The 17,419-nt window shown below is 42.2% G+C and overlaps 1 protein-coding gene across 1 annotated transcript in view; it reads right to left on the reverse strand.

Annotated features, from left to right (window-relative positions):
- Positions 1-671: 671 nt before the first annotated feature.
- LOC132236664 (uncharacterized) overlaps positions 672-17,419 on the reverse strand; it is an 86,618-nt gene continuing 69,870 nt past the window's right edge. The window contains exons 3-5 of the mRNA XM_059699749.1: positions 14,335-14,463; positions 9,049-9,174; positions 672-758 (exon numbers count right to left, since the gene is read on the reverse strand). Of these exons, the coding sequence (XP_059555732.1) occupies positions 672-758; positions 9,049-9,174; positions 14,335-14,463 (342 nt within the window). The remainder of the gene's footprint in view (positions 759-9,048; positions 9,175-14,334; positions 14,464-17,419) is intronic.

The following is a 17,419-nucleotide window of genomic DNA, read 5'->3' on the forward strand; positions in this document are numbered from 1 at the left end:
ACCTAATGGAGTGACCCAAGCTTTCATTCCAGACAGGGTCTGGGCCATTTAGAGTCCTGCCTGGATTGGGCTGTTGTGGTTTTCCATTGACTTTATTTACAGACATGGTATTATTAAGAGACACCCTAAGAGGTCTCTTGTATTACAAACATACTTTTCCTTACCTGCATTGTGGAGTGGCAATCCAAGTTATGGGTAGCCAGGACCAATCATCCCAGCCAGCACACTCCCTCCCTTCTTTGTCTGTTGATTTAGGGTCACAGAGAGCCCAGAGCTGGAGTAATTTCTAGCTCAGTGGAATCATTGTTGTGTCTCCCAGTGGAAAAATTCCTCCCTTTCAAACTAAGACTTCTAGCCCAGCAGAGCATAAGATTGGAGAGACAGGAAGCAAAAATGTTGTTAATAGGTCACTAGGGCTAATAGTGAGTGGCGCCACTCCTAATTCTACACCTTGATTTTTGGACCTGTAAATCCCAGCTATGGGAGAAACAGCACCAAATATGGATGCTAATTCAGAGTACAATAAACTTCCTGGAAAACCATGCCCCAGCCCTGCAAGGTATATTGCCACCTAGCTGGCACTGTAACCGAGTCTTTGAAAGGCCATTCCACCATTGTATCAAGCCAAGTTGCTTCAGAATAGTAGCATGGGTCCCATGCCCTTACTTCATTCACTGTGAAGTTAGTTCCTTGATCAGAGGCAATGCTGCATGGAATATCATGGTGGTGGATGAGGCGTTCTCGAAGTCCATGAACAGCTGTTTTGGCAAAAGCATTGCACACAAAGAAGGCAAATCTGTATCCAGATTAAGTGTATATTCTAGTAAGAACAAAAAGCTGCCCCTTCCATGACAGGAGGGTTGAATGTAATTAACCTGTTGGTTGATCACTTTGGGAACGGTGTGATATTAGGGGCTCAGTGCTGGTCTCTGCTGTCAACAGATTGGGCACTAAGCAGTGGACTTCGACAGATCAGCCGTGGTTACTAGAAGTGCATGTTTCTGAGACTATGCATAACATCCATCATTGCCACCAGAGCCGCTTCATTCGTTAGCCCATTTCGCGCTGACGGGGTGGGTCATCCTATCCACTTGATCACTAAAACCTTCCTCTGCTGAGGTCACTCTTTTTTTTTTTTTTTCTGTGCCCTTGACCGGAATCGAACCTGGGACCCTTCAGTCTGCAGGCTGAGGCTCTATCCACTGAGCCAAACCAGTCAGGGCATGAGGTCACTCTTTGACAAGCATTCACATGGGACACATATCCTCACATTTCTTGCCCATTCAGAGAGGTTTATCCATATACCTCTTCCCCAGACTTCATGGTCCCCCAATTTCTAATCATGTTCTTTCCACTTCCAATTGCCTGACCATCCAGCCAAACCACAGGTCGCAGCCCATGAGCTGGTATATAATCACATGTCTGGCCACTTCTCCTTCCAAGCAAAATGAACAAGCAGGTGAACTGCTCTCAAGTTCATCCCACTGAGAGAATATGCCTTCCCACTATCCCTCAGCTATGTCCCAGGAAGGGACTATAGAATTGCAGCTGTAATTCTATGTGACTTGCTGGTGTCACCCACAGCACAGGGCATGACACACAAACTTCATCTCACACAGGGGTATGAAAATGCAATAACCCACTGGCAGGATACTAAACACTTGGAGTTTTATTTCCTGAGTACTCTATATCTTCATTTACTTCTTTCTTAGTGATTAGTAGATTTGGGTACATTTTACTATTTTTAAAACATTCCTGGCTAGCTTTGATATTTAGGTTTTGTTGCTTTTCCTTGCCTTCCCACTCTCTTTTTAGCTAATAATTTGCAACATTGTTTGCAACCCTAAGAAAACTAGGCATTTCATCAGTTTATCAAGCAAAAATTTAAAGAAAGATTACTGTGATGCCTTAACTACACTACCTGACCATCCATTTAATATATGTGAAAATGTTGAGTGAAAATGGATGGAAGGCATTGTCTTGGCACTAGACAACTTCTGTGGGAAATTCTCTTTAGGATTATCGGTTTCTCTAAGGTTGACAGGGACCCTGTAGGGCTCCCCAGGACTGCTATATCTTTTTTTCTTAAAACAGTTACAGAGAATTAGAATTAATATCACACACATTATATTATGCATATATGCACATTATATACAGCATGAATTGTATATTACATATTAATATACAATGTTTTTAATGTTTTTAAAATATTAGAAAGCACATTTACTTAAAGGTGCCATAACTAGACCACTTCTAGGAGGACAGTGTCTAGCACAGGTGTCCTTGTTGGAACATGGTGCGGCTGGATCTAACATCTCATCTTCCCCATATGAACCAATTATTTTTCTTTACAGAGCAATCCTTTCTGATTTTCACAGGTGACTTTTTGATAATTTGTTTCACAAAGAGACTGGGTGAAGGCATGCATGGGGCTGGATAATTGTGAACTCACTGCCATTTCTAAAAATAACCCAACCACCACACACCTTAGCTCTATTGTATTCACATACTCATGTGGATGAAGACAGTTCAGTTCGTAGCCAGCACACCAAATGCCCATTTCCTCTGTTTTAAAGTTTGAAACTGTAAAGTATATACATGAAAGTTGGGGTTTTTTATTTGAATAGCACCACCAGCCTCAGTTCATACTTTTCATAGAATTGTCAATTCTATGAAAGATTCTATTAGTGTTAAAAATGAGGCAGTGTAGGAAAAAGCTAGGAAAATCCCTTGGCAAGAGGAATAGAGAAACTGAGGCAGATAGCTGAACAAATTGGCTGAGGAATGTATAGCTAAATACAGAAGGTCACCAGGGCAGAAAGCACCAGGTGCCCAGCAATGAGCAAAAGGGGCGCTTCACCCCCAGAGTGGCCTTGCTTTTCCTGGCGTATCGCTGATCATGTGGTTAGACCCCTGACCTTCCATATCGCTGATCATACAGTTCAGACCTCCTGACCTTTCCTCCCTCGATTTAACATGGAGGCCTCAGTTGTATTTCAGCTCCAGGCCCAGAGAAGCAGCAAAACCAGGACAAGCTACAATGACTAATGACACCCTGCCCTGGCGCTGACCAATCAGTGGAGACCAGGACCCAGAAAGCACACACCTGGGAAAGCTGATGAATGTTCTATTAGGATCCTCCCCTATTTCCTCCCCTAAGATCCCAGCCTTTAAAACCTGCAAAGTGAAGGACCCAGTGTGTGTGCTTCTTCCCAGGAGCATACCTGCGTCTTTCCCTTCTCCCTCTTCTTCCCTACAGGTGAGCATCTTCTTAGCTCTAAGGGGCCCCATGAGACTTGCAACCAGGGGAGCACTGAGCAACAACAGCAGCTGTCCCAGGCTAACCCCCTGAACTCTATTTTCTCTGACTTCTCAGTGAGCCAAGCAGCCCAGCCTAGGCTCTCTCCTGTTGCTTTTCTGTCCTATGTCTTCCTCGTTTCACTGTCCCCAGCTTTAATAAATGTACTCTCAAAATCACCTGGACTCAGTTATGAGCTCTTTCCTGCATGGAGTCAATAACACACAATACCACCCCCCAAAGGCAGACCTGCTCTGGGCAGGTTCCTGTCCGGTAACAAAAGGACCTTGGGAACTATGAATATTCCTGATAACCATTTGAGCTCTCTTAATTTTTTCTCTAAAATTGCCTGCACGTCTAAGGCTATCTCTATCATTGTCAACTAGCATCAGTTGTTAGGGGCAGAAATAGAAAATTGTGGACTAACTATGAGTTATTTCTAAATAAGAAATATTAATCATGCTCTGTTAACTGTGATTGTTTTATTCTGATTAAAGAAAGCACATTCTAACCTGGCTGGGAGTTGTATGCCCTTGGGACCTGGGAGTCAACCTTGGAATGCAGTCTATCCCTAGTTAAGAACTACCTAATATCGTGGAAAGATTAACAACCTTGTTGCCCAAACAATGGAGTCCTGCCCCAGCTCCTCCTGAGCCCATGTTGCCTACTTCCCCATGCCTGTGATTCCTGCTCCCCCATGTAATCTTTGTCCTTTCCAATATAAGCAGCTGGCTTATGGGGGGCTAGAGATCTTTGTGGATGACCTGCTGCTCTCCCATACTGCTGGCAGCATTGGAATAAATGCTCATATATGATTCAACACTATCTCCACCTAATTGGCTCAATTCCCATTGATTATCTGGTTTCAATACTGATAAGCAGAAATGAACATGGTCCTCTCTGTAACTGCCACAATTTAGTGCATCTAATCTAATATTAGACAAACATGGTAATTGACTGTACCTTCCCTATGCCTCCCATTGGCTAATCAGTGTGATATGCAAATTAACCACCAACAAAGATGGCGGTTAATTTGCATACGTAGGCTCCAAGCCTGACGGCCAGGGGCCGGTGCAGCAGTGAGGCCTGATGTTTCTGGGGCCGCTCCGGCCAGACCTTGGCCAGAGTGAAGGCCTGGGTCCCGGGTGCCGGAGGCAACCTGGTGCCAGCAGCCAGGGGAAAGGAAGGCCTATTGCACGAATCTCTTCATGCAACAGGCCTCTAGTCTATTATATTAGCTAACACTCAATTATTATATTAAGTGGCAGACACTATGCTTTAGTGCTTTTTATGCAATGTCTCATTTAATCCTCATAATGACCTTATAAAAACTGCTACTGTCCCTGTTATAGAATAGTAAGAAGCTAAGAAAATTCCAGGACAAGCAGAATAGGAAAACTAAGTTAAACAGCAATTTGCAGCCACCTAAGTAAGTCCTATCTTCCCTAAATCAAGGGCACTCAAGAGTAAATGGTTTGTACCTCTTCTCCCCAACCAGAGGGTAAATAGCTTAAATCACCCTACTCTGGGAGACAGATAACAGAAATCCAATTAAATGCCATTTTCCACCACACCCAAGGACAGACAAATTTAAAAGAATATATCTCATTTTGGTTCATCAGCATAAAGCTGATGAATAGTCTATTGATGTCCCTAAGACTTCCCCTAAATGCCCAGCTTTTAAAATCCCTGAAAGTGAAAGTCCCAGCATGCCCATAATGCCCATACCATTCCCGTCTCCCATCTCCCACCCCCATGATGCTTGCCACCAGGGAAGCAATGGGCAGGGGCAGCTGGTCCTGTCTTACAAGGCCCCTGTTCTCTGACTTCCCAGTGAGCGAAGGCAGCTCAGCCTAGGCTCTTCTGCCGCTTCTATGCCCTTCATTGTTTCACTCTCCTAAGTATAATTTCGCTGCAGTCAATAGATTCTCGCTTGCTTTTCTACACTTTGTCTCCTAATTAAAATCTTCCCCTCCAGAAAACAAGACCTGAGGTCTCGTCATCTCCCTGACAACAGTCCCCTTATACATTCTTATGAGGCTTAAAGAGGTAAACAGTTTTGAGACACAACATAACTAGTAATGGCAAAACCAGGATGCAAATCTAGGTTTTTCTGGCACCAAAAATTCTGCTTTGAACCAGAATTTCTGATTCAAATGACAATCTCTCATGAATCTGTAGGTAGCTGTCATTATGTTAACTTATGCTTACACTTGTTTTATTCATAGTTAGCCTACCTGTGTCTGGCTGGTGTAGCTCCCTGAGTTTTCAAAGGCGAAAACTATCTCCTCTATAGAACCTAGCAGAGCACCGAACAGAAAGGGACATGCTATTTCTCACCCCTGTAAAACAAGCCCTGCATTTGCCTCAATGTTCCCCTTTTCCCAGCTCACCAGTTTAAATCTCACCCTTTGCTTACTGCTCTTTCCCCAAACAATGGTGCCCACATTAAAGCTACTTTCACTGCAAAGCTTCCCTGTACCTTTTTGAAGCTGTAGAAAGAGAACTGGAGGAGTTTCCAGGAAATCTGACTTCAGTTCTGTCTTAGATTTTGTAACACAGTATGTAGCTTTGGCCAGATCACGTAATATCTTCAAGTACCCTGAAGCTTAACAACCATTTTGCTAATCCAAAACCCACAGGGCATTTGGAAAGGTCAGATGAGATTAGATGTGGAAGAATAACTTGAAAACTGTCTGTTATGTAATTAAATACCTATAAGAGCAGTGCAGCTAAACTATTAATATCAATTTTTTTCTCTAAGAGTGAAAATTTTAATCAGTGGGAAAGAGTTGATCGCCTTGTATTTCTGAGAAGAGAGGGTCACGGATTCCCAGAGCAACATTGCTCATTGAAGTCTATTTGAAGGGCCCTAGCCCACCCTGAACCACTTTTTTCCACAAATCCTTCTAATTTTCTTTTTAAAGTCAATGTCTACTTCATAGTATAAAGGAGTTTCAGAATAAGAACCTTAGACTTGATTGGCTTCAACTTTTTTTTTTATAAATGAGTTTTACCAGGGGCTCCCTGCCCCAAATTCTAATTATGTTCCCATCTTGGAGCCTCCCAGGTTCACACTGACCTATTTCCCTGTGCTTCTCCTGCCCCCATCCATCCCACACCTCCATGCTCAATCTCTCACTCTCCATCCTGCCCCTGCCTTCCTCTGTGGGCCACTTCATTCCCGGGATAGCCTGTTTTCATTACTTGTCGTTGGCCTATTCTCCTTGTTATGCATAATTTTAAAGATGTAAAACAATTTTTCTTCAGAGTTTGAAAACTGTTTATGTATGACTAAGTAAAATGCTTCAGTTATTAAGGGCAAACATCCAAATGTTAATTATTTTTTGGATTTATTTATTTTTCCTATGATAGACATATAAACTGAAATATTGTCTTATGTACTATGTAGCATGTATCATGGGACACTCTTTTTAGGCAAAAAGAAAGCTGTTAAAGGCTGAATATCCTTCAGCACGTTTAAAATAAAACACATTAGGGCATTTAACATTAACTGCAACTAAAATTCTCTAGATTTTAAAAAATCTGCTATTAATAGTCTGATGCAAACTAATAGAAGGAGAAAGGTTTATTAAAATATGGGAAAAATAACTTTGCTAAAGGTATGAAGTTGTATTTAATCTACTTTCCTTGTATTTTTTATTTTTATTTATTTTTAAAATTTTTATTGATTTCAGAGAGGAAGGGAGAGGAAGATAGAGACATCAATGATGAGAAAGAATCACTGATGGCTGCCTCCTGCATGCCCCATAGTGGAGGGTCAAGCCTGCAACCTGGCATGTGCCTCGGAATCAAACCGTGACGTCCTGGTTCATAGGTCAATGCTCAACCACTGAGCCATGCTGGCCGGGCTCCTTGCATTTTTTAAGTGAGAAAATTTCCTAGTGTTACCAGAAAGAGGTCCTGGCCCTGAACAGGGCCAACCCTATAGTGTGGGGTTCTTGACTTCACGTAGGAAAAATGTCACAACACAAGCCCAGGTGAATTTTAGAGACTTATTATTTATTAAAGCTGGGGACAGTGAAACAAGGAAGGGCTGGGGAAATGAGCCCAGGCTGGTCTGCTTTGGCTCACTAAGAAGTTAGGAAAAGGGGCCTTGGGGACAGGTTCGGGGGCAGGGGGGGTTGTTTGGGATGAACTACCATAGACCATTGCTGTCCTGGTTGCAAGCCTTGTGGGGTCCCTTAGATTTAGGAGATGCATGCCTGTGGGGGAAGAAGGTGGGGAGAGGGGACAGCATGCTCCTGGGAGGGAGAGTGAGGACTGGGATCCTTGTTTTGAGAGGGGTTTTAAAGGCTGGGAGTTTAGGGGTAGTCTAAGGAGGGGAGGGGATCTCAGTAGAATATTCATCAGCTTTATGCTGATGCACCAACATAAGGTTTATTCTCTTAACTTCATCTATCCTTCGGTGTGGTTGGCAAATGGCACTAATTGGACGTCTGCTGTCTATCTTCCTAAGTAGGATGATTTAAGCTACTTGCCCTTTGGTTAGAGAGAAGTACAAACCATTCACTCTTCAGTGTCCCTGGTTTATGAAAGAAAGGATTTACTGGATGGCTGCAAACTGCTGTTTAAATGTCTCAGTTTCCCCGTTTCGCTTGTCCTGGCTTACTGGCCTGTCTCATTGGTACCACTGTAACCATAATAATATGTACTCTGGAAATCAAAGACCTCAGACATGAAATGAATGATTTGGATAAAAGGGGAAGAAGGAAATACTGTGTGAAAATATTTTAAAAGAGCCCTGGGGAATCAGAAAGCTCAGCCATTGTGAAACACTGTTAGTTTAGCCTTAAGTAAAACAGCAGAAATAACAGTAATTTTGGTCATAACAAAGAGGAAGAGAAAACTGAGAGTTCAACAAAGGCAGAAACAGCTTTTGCTCCAACGGTAAAGCTTCAGAAAACTACACTTTAAAGGTACACAACCCAAGGGAATAGAGCAGGGGGCTTCTCTGCTGAGCTAACCTGAGTAAGTGGTCACAAGTTCACACACGTGGCAGTAGGACAATCACGAGTATCAGATTTGGCGAACTTCGCTGCCAGACATACTTAAATGCTATATGAGCATGACTCAGTATCTTTAAACAGAGCGGTTTTGAAATGACATTTTGCTACTCACTGGAATAAATACAAGTCCATGAACTTGGAGCCCTCTAAATCATTGTAATGGTTAAAGTCATGCAAAACTCGACAGATTTTAGCTTATGAAAGCAATATTTTATCTAAAGGACTAAGCGATATCTAAGGTTCTCTCTAGTTTGAGGATATTAAGTCCAGCCATATGTCTATTTTCAGGAAGCTTATCAGTCTGGGGCCTGAGACAACAGAAGACAGTGAATGATGAGCTCTGTGGTTCAGGGAGAAAAAAAACAAGGTGTAGATCTAGCAAAGTACAAAATAGTAACAGTAATGGCAAAATAAAACGTATCATTCTTTCAACCCATAGTTGGTAGTCCCTATAATAGAGCAGGTTTGTATAAATGATATAATTCTTTCTCCAAATAAGAAGCAGTGCTAACCTAAATTGACCAGTAACTATATGCTACATACAGTTCTAAGTACCTTTCCCAGCATTATCTTCTTTAACCCTCACAAACCTCTACGATCTATTACTAATAGTCTACTGTTGCAGGTGAAAGAAAAGGAAGCACAGGAGGGTGAAATCATGTGTCCAAAGACACACAGGTAGAAAGCACTGAAGTTGATAGCCAACTTAGGTGGCCTTACTGGAGACTTCAAGGCACTAATCACAGCAGATGGCAAACTGTTGAGCAGGTCCTGCTGCTCCACCCGGGGCTCACTGGGAAGCTTGGCCAAGTGGCCGGCGGTCAGCTCTGAGGAGAGCTCAGTTGGCTGAAGGAGATGCGGTTCAGGACATCTCCTGAGGATGACTGTGGCTGCCTGAACTATGACAGAGGGATTGAATACCAAGTTCAATTTTGAAAAGTGAGTTGGGGAAGTAAGGAAAGTCAAACGCAGCATAAGTGCGGAGTTCCTCTGACTGTGCCCTGTCCTTTCTAAAGGCTGTGCCCCTTTCTTCTCCCACTCACAGCATTATGCGATCTTTGGAATTCTTCACTGTGGGTAAGGTGACTTTTATTACTGAGATAGCCATCGTTTTTAGTAGTTAGGACCTCAGTAAATGAGGTCAGTCTGCTTAAAAGATTTTCATATATCCATAGATTTTTAACTCAGTGATTTATCTCTAACAGCAAGTGGCATAATCTACACAGGCCACCATATATCAGATGGAAAGTTTCCATGTGAACAGATCATGTTTACCATTTGTCATATTTTTCTTTTTGGTTAGGTAATGCCATACTTTGAGGGATGAAGCAACTGTTCATTAGGTATAAATATGAGAGTGTTTTTGCTTTATTGAAAAAAAAATTGGAAATTATGTTTCTTCACTTAAAAAATCTATATAATGAAGTCCTTCCTTTTCTTATATTAATTCAATGTTCTAATTTAATATTCTCAGAAATAATAAAATATTTCTGTGGCCCATCTGTTTCCAAACCAAATCATTTTATTTCTCCATTTGGTACATAAACTATTACTGCTCCTGAATAAATATGAATCTACCACTTTGTAATGATTTCTGCATTTCCAGAAATTTGGGCTGAATTTTAAAATATGGTGAATCACTAGAAAATATCAAGAAGCAATGCATAATCTTGAAATATAAGCAAAAACTAAATTTTATCCCTGGGAAAAATTTTGCACAAGAATGCTTCATTCTGTTTTCTTGAAAGAAATGTAGACATTTTTAACATCGCAGTGCTACAACTGCATGTTCTTATTAAAAGGAGACTTCAAGTAAAAGCCCAGGGAGGACATCAGAGACTTATATTTTCACCTGGCAAAATGAGTGCCTGGTTAAAATCATGGCCCTTGCAAAAGAAACCTTATTGCTTAACCATTTCATTACCTGACTTCCTCTAAGCAAAGAATATGATCTGTGTTGCCAATAATAGTACTGGGAAAAACACACATTCTGAAAGTATGGGGAAACCCATCCTACCTTGAAATTCTAATTTAAGAGGATGTTACAGGCCATTGTGAGGACAGCATATGAAAAACAAAGGTATGCAAACTCAAATTTTATAGCCGAAAAACAAAGATAATAGAAAAGAGCCTAAACTTGTGCAGCCTGTTTGCGTATTCTCAGAACAAATGCTGGGAATGCATGAGAGACTCAAGTCCAATGAAAAAAAGTATGGGAGGTAGGATTATGGGTGATTAATTTTCTTTCTTTTTCTATTTTCCATTTATTTCCTATGATAAACATATGCTACTTTTATATTTTGTTTTAAAAAAACTTTTTAAATATTACTTTTGTTTCTCCAACTATCAATATCTGCATATGGCAACTGAGCATGCCAGGCCTGTTCTCTGGTAGGTGATGCAAAAAGAGAGTGAGATGAAAATCTAGACAATCTCACCAGATTTCAGGGTGAGTTAAAACTTCAATAATTCCTTACATTAACACAAAAATAATTTTTTAAAAATATATTTTATTGATTTTTTACAGAGAGGAGGGGAGAGAGATAGAGAGTTAGAAACATCGATGAGAGAGAAACATCGATCAGCTGCCTCCTGCACATCGCCTACTGGGGATATGCCCGCAACCCAGGTACATGCCCTTGACCGGAATCGAACCTGGGACCTTACAGTCCGCAGGCCGACGCTCTATCCACTGAGCCAAACTGGTTTCGGCACAAAAATAATTTTTTAATTTAAATTCTATTTTTATCAAGCAAAATGGACAAGTTGCCTCTAATATTTAACTCTCCTTAAGCTATGTATCAAGAGACCATAATATTAGGTTAAATAAGTAAAATACTTTCTGATGATGCTGGTTTTGATTGGAAATATTCCATTTACTGAAATATATTTTCCATGGAAAATTATGGAATCATTTTATCACAATTATTTCATGAATTGAAAAGGTTACCATAATAAAATTCATATTGTGACTAGAGTATTGCCTTTGTAGCGAATGCATTTACAGGCTCATAAATTTGCATGTTGCAGAAGGATGGCTGTGGAGTTGCTTTAGCTTGTATTTGCATTGAACAGAATGGAAGGCATTTAGGAAAGGTTTTAGTTAGAGTGCTGATATGCTGAAGAAGAGAGGGCACACTGCTGTGTAGAAATCACAGTGGAAACAATTGCATCCCTCATTCAAATTCTAGAAGGATGTTTTAACTTCCTAAACCTGAAGGGTATATATCTTAAAATCATAGATCATAGTCTAAACACATTACAGTCAAACTGATAAAAACCACAAGATTAAAAAAAAATTAAAACATCCAGTGAAGGACAATACATTACATTCAGGGTAACACTAATTTTAAAAATCACTGACTTCTTAGAAACTATAGGGATCAGAAGACCATGAAAGAAAAAAAAGAATATTCAGAATTCCAGACCTAGAAAACATATCTTTCAAGAATGAAAGATATTTTTTATTTACAACTGCATATCATTAAGAGAAAAGAGAACCAAGAGATAAACATTTCCAGAGAATCATTGCATTATAAGAAATGCTAAACGAAGCTTTTCCACACTAAAAGAAAATTATCCCTTTGGGAAACTGGGATTGTCAAGAAAAAGTGAAAAACATCATAAGTGGTAAACATAAGAGTAAATATAAATTATGTTTTTCCTCTCGTTTTTCTTGAAATACATTGTACTATAGGCTTTATTTCATATGTAGAAGTAACATTTTTGAAAACCGTAATGTAAAGGATGGGAGGGGGCGTGAGGAAATGGACCTATGCTGATTCTTTTTTTAAAAAATATATTTTTATTGATTTTTTACAGAGAGGAAGGGAGAGGGATAGAGAGAAACATCGATGAGAGAGAAACATCGATCATCTGCCTACTGGGCATGTGCCCGAAACCAAGGTACATGCCCTTGACTGGAATCGAACCTGGGACCCTTCAGCCTGCAGGCTGACCCTCTATTCACTGAGCCAAACTGGTCAGGGCTGATTCTTGTTTCTATAGTAGTCTTTGAAAACTTACAAGTTATTCATTGTAATCCCTAGAGTCACCACTAAGTCAATAGATAAATTAATATTGATTTCTTAAAATTTTTCAAATAATCTCAGAGAAGTCAGGAAAGGAAGAACAAGCAAATAAAGAAGAGAAGGGACATGAAGAAAATAAATAACATGATGGCATAGTTTTTAATCTAATGAGGTCAACTATCACATTAAGTGTAAGTGGTCTAAACATTCCAAGTTAAAAAAACCAGAGATTGTCAGAATTTAAAGGAAAACCTAAGTGTATGAGGTCTGTAAGAGAAGCTCTTTAACTACAAGACACAGGTAGGTTGAAATAAATGGATAGAAAAGATATATCATTGAAGAATAGGCATAAGAAGACTGGCTTGGCTATATTAATATCAGAAAAAGAGTTCAAACAAAGACTTGTACTGAGATAAAGAGGGACAAATCACGGCAATTGAAAAAGTATATATGTGCTTAATATCAGAACTTCAAAATATATGACACAAAAATAATTTTTAAAGAAATTTTTAGATGAGTATTCCTGTTTCCATTTCTTTACATGTTCTGCACTAGTGTTTCTTGTAACCATTTCTCCAGTTCTGAAAAGTGGCCCAGTATCATTTTCCTGGGCCTGTCCTGTACAGATCCCCCTCCCATTCCTTTTTAGTTATGGAACTTCGAGAACCATTTATTTTTTAATTGTAACGTTTTATTCTCCACAGCTTCTTCACAATACATGTGCTGTGGCTCTTAATAGCAGTCTTAGCCAGTGGATGGCTTGCTTATTTTGTGGTTGTTCTACTAATGGACCAAAATGATGGCATTGAATAGGCCAATTCACTTTCATGTTTATTCATCTTTCTTCAAAAGACATAAAACAAGACAGAACAATTCTGTTGACAGATGAAATTGATAATAACTTTACACCATATGCCTGGTCTTTGAAAAGAAGGCATCAGAGAGTTTTTCACTCCTCTCCTGAGCCCCTCTCGCTTCTGCTAATAAGCATGGTCTCTGACTCTCTTTTATGAAGAAAAGATTAAAGCACAAACTTAGCCCACGCTGCTTCTCACAAGAGCTGCTTCTTCCTAGGAAGTGAAATAAAGAACTGGGCATGCAGGCTCTCAGTCTTACTCCTCAGCCTCGCATTTTCTGGTTATGAGCTTTAGAGAAGTCGGCTAACCCCTTTCAGCTTCTGATCTCATCTCTCACTCAGGGAGAGGGAGGACAGGCTGCTCTCCTCTTTCATGGGCCTGCCATAGACACTGAATTAGATTTTTTGTGAATGTACTCTGTGAAGCTAGGAGGCTTACTACAATTAATAGGTGTCAGCACTGGTTCTCCATTTAATTAGAAAAGGTGAAAGCACTAGTAGCACTCTCTCAATTACTTTAGCTCTTTTTGCTCAGCCTCCCCCCTTCATGTTCAATGTCTTTACTTGCTGTAATTAGGCCTATGGCTCAATGTGTTTGTGAAAAGAAATGAAAAGATATCTTCTATTTCCTATAAAAATTTCCTATTTCCTTTATCTGAGTATAATTATACAACCTGAAGCATATTCTCTGATCTTAGAAAGTGGCATTCCTCTGGTTCTGATTAGATTTATACAACTGGATTGATAGAATAAGTCATACCTGCCCTACACGAAGCGTTCTGAAGCGTGACTTACCTGAGGATTTTTAGTCCCTTCCTTTCCCTGGAAGACAAACTGGGATGGGTTTGCTTGCCCTCCTTATCCTGTTTCCCTGTCACCCACTCCAGGAAACAAACTCGTTTCTCTGTCCTCCCCCTCCCCCCACAACACTTGAATATACTTCGAAATCCAGAAAGCTGCACCTGATGGTATATACGCTTTACCTACTGAAAAAGATGTCATAAAGGGTCCTATATCATTAAAAAAAAATAACTGTGAAGTATATTCAAGTGATGGACTAGGTATAAACAAGAAAAACCCAAAATTTCCCTTAAGCCTTGTCTTTGTGCAGCACTTTACTACAGAACACTTTCTGGGCATCGCAGGACCAGAGAGCATTTTCCCAATAATACCTGAATCATCATTAGTCCAGAAGGTTCTGTGATCAGGCTTGGTCAGGATGTTGGCATGAGTACATGGTTCTTTCACCTTGAAAACATAAGGAGAAAAGAAGTAATGTAAAAATGGCTTCATGATTGCAGCTGTGTTGGGAGTACAGTTCTACAGGCAAGATTCCAAGGTTGACCCTAACACACATGGCTCATCTCTACCCCAAATAGGTGACCAACCACCCCAGGTTGACCAAGACTGACATGCTTCCCAGGATATAGGGTTTTTAGTTCTGGGCACTACCAGGATGGTTGGTCACCCTGGGTTTGATGCAGTTTTACTGTCAGGGCTCACGGCTGGGTAAGCACATGGGGCTGGGGTTCAGTCCCAATGCACACCCTCCTCATTCTGTGCTTTGTGCAATCTGCTGTATGCAGAGGCCCTGAATAATTAAACTTATTAGTGTAAGAACACTCATCACATACAAAAAGTGTTTTGGATTTCTGCCTAACAACAATGGTACTTGTAGTCTATTATATGCTTGGAAAATATATATATTAAGGAAGAACTAATTTTAATTCAGTAATGCTTTAAAATAAATTCTTCTTTTATAATCATAACTAGTGGCCCAGTGCATGAAATTCCTGCGGGGGGGGGGGGGCAGTCCCTCAACCCGGCCTGCACTCTCTCCAATCTGGGACCCCTCGAAGGTTGTCCTACTGTTGGTTTACAGGGATCAGGCCTAAACTGGCAGTCGGACATCCATCTCGCAATTCGGGACTGCTGGCTCATAACTACTCACCTGCCTGCCTGCCTGCCTGATTGCCCCTAACCACTCTGCCTGCCAGCCTGCTTGCCCCCAACTGCCCCCCCTGCTGGCCTTCTCACTCCAAATCTCCCCCCCGCCCCCCGCTGTCCTGATCACCTCCAAATGACCCCCACTGATGACCTGCTCGCCCCCAACTGGCCCCCTGCTGGTCTGCTTACCCCCAACGGCCCCGCCCTCTATCAGCCTGATCACCCACAACTACCCTCCCCTCTTGGCCTCTAACCACTTCTACCTTAGCCCTGCCACCATGGCTTTGTCCAGAAGAATGTCTGGAAGGTCTCCTGGAAGGTCTCCCAGTCTAATTAGCATGTTACCCTTTTATTAGTATAGATAGAGACCTGGTGCATGGGTGGGGGCCAGCTGGTTTGTCCTGAAGGGTGTCCCAGATCAGGGTGGGGTCCCGTTGGGGTGTCTGGCCAGCCTGGGTGAGGGGCTGATGGCTGTTTTCAGGTTGGCCAAGCCTCCCAGCAGGTACCCTCACCCCATGGGGGTGTGGCCAGCCTGGGTGAGAGCCTGAGGGCTGTTTTCAGGCTGGCCACACCCCCTTCAGGGTTGGGATCCCTACTGGGGTGCCTGGCCAGCCTGGGTGAGGGGCTGAGGGCCGTTTCCAGGCTGGCCACAGCCCCTTCAGGGTGGCGGGGGGGTCCCACTGGGGTGCCTGGCCAGCCTGGGTGGGGGGCTGATAGCCGTTTTCCAGCTGGCCACGCCCCCCGGCAACCCAACCTCCCAAACTCTCCTTTTTTTCTTTTTCTTTTTTTTTTTCAGCGCCTCCTTGAGTGGAGGCCAGGATGGGCTGGAAGCAGGTATCTGGGATTTATTTATCTTCTATAATTGAAACTTTGTAGCCTTGAGTGGAGCCCAGGGCCAGCAGGGCAGGCGGGAAGCTTGGCTTCCTCCATCACCGGGGGCAACCCAAGCCTCCTGCTCACTCCAGCTCCATGGCCAACGCCATCTTAGTTGGGTTAATTTGCATACTCGCTTCTGATTGGCTGGTGGGTGTAGCGGAGTGGCGGATTGATGGTTAATTTGCATGTTTCTCTTTTATTAGTGTAGACATTGTATATATATGTGTGTGTGTGTGTGTATATATATATATATATATATATATATATATATTATTATTATTATTTTTTTTTAATCCTCACCTGAGGATATTTTCTCCTTGAGTTTTAGAGAGAGTGGAAGGGAGAGAGAGAGAGACAGAGAGAGAAAAATCAATGAAGAAAGACATATCAATTGATTGCCTTCCCACATTCCCTGATGAGGGCTGGGGATTGAGCCTGCAACAGAGGTACCTGACCAGAATCAAACCCGGGACCCTTCAGTCCATAGGTTGATGCTCTTTCCACCGATTCAAACCAGCTAGGACCAGAATCTATATTTTTAAACAGTAGCACATGTATATATGTAATATGTATTATCAACACTAATAAAAGAGAAAAATGGTAATTGGCGTACGAGCTACCCTTTTCATTGGCTAATCAGGGCTATATGCAAATTAACTGCCAACTAAGATTGGCAGTTAACTGCCAACAAGATGGTGGTTAATTTGCATATGTAGGCACAATGCAGGGAGGCGAAAGGGAAAGCAGGAAGAAGCCCCCTGCCACTGACAGTGATCGGAAACCCAGGGGGGAGCTAAGAGCTGGGGGGCAGGGCAAAGGCGGCCCTGGGGCCGCCTTTGCCCTGCCCCCCAGCCATGATCAGAGAATCAGGTGCCTTTTCCGCCCTGGCCAGTGATAGCAGGAAGTAGGGGTGGAGCCAGCGATGGGAGCTGGGCATGCTTGAAGCTGGCAGTCCCAGGAGCTAGGGGTCCCTTGCCTGGGCCTAAAGCGAAGCCCACGATCGCGGGGCCGCTGCAGCTGTGGGTCCCCGCTGCCCGGGCCGGACGCCTAGGCCAGAGGAGTCAGGCCTGGGCAAGGGGCCGATCCTGCGATTGGAGGGTGATGGGGGTCAACGCCTGAGGGCTCCCAGTATGTGAGAGGGGGCAGGCTGGGCTGAGGGACACTCCCCCCCACACACACCCAGTGCACGAATTTCGTGCACCGGGCCCCTAGTTTTTTTATAAAGGTTCTGCCTAGTGCACATCCAACTAATAGATTTCTTACAGTAAGTTCCAGGGAGCAGCAATTATCCTTTCTTTTTCAACTTTCTACTATTGTGATGTGTGCTTTTTCAAACATATTCTTAATCAGGGAAATATAAATCTTCTTGTTCAAAAGGTCG

Source organism: Myotis daubentonii, chromosome 6 (genome assembly GCF_963259705.1).
Source record: "Myotis daubentonii chromosome 6, mMyoDau2.1, whole genome shotgun sequence".
NCBI classification, from domain to species: Eukaryota; Metazoa; Chordata; class Mammalia; order Chiroptera; family Vespertilionidae; genus Myotis; species Myotis daubentonii.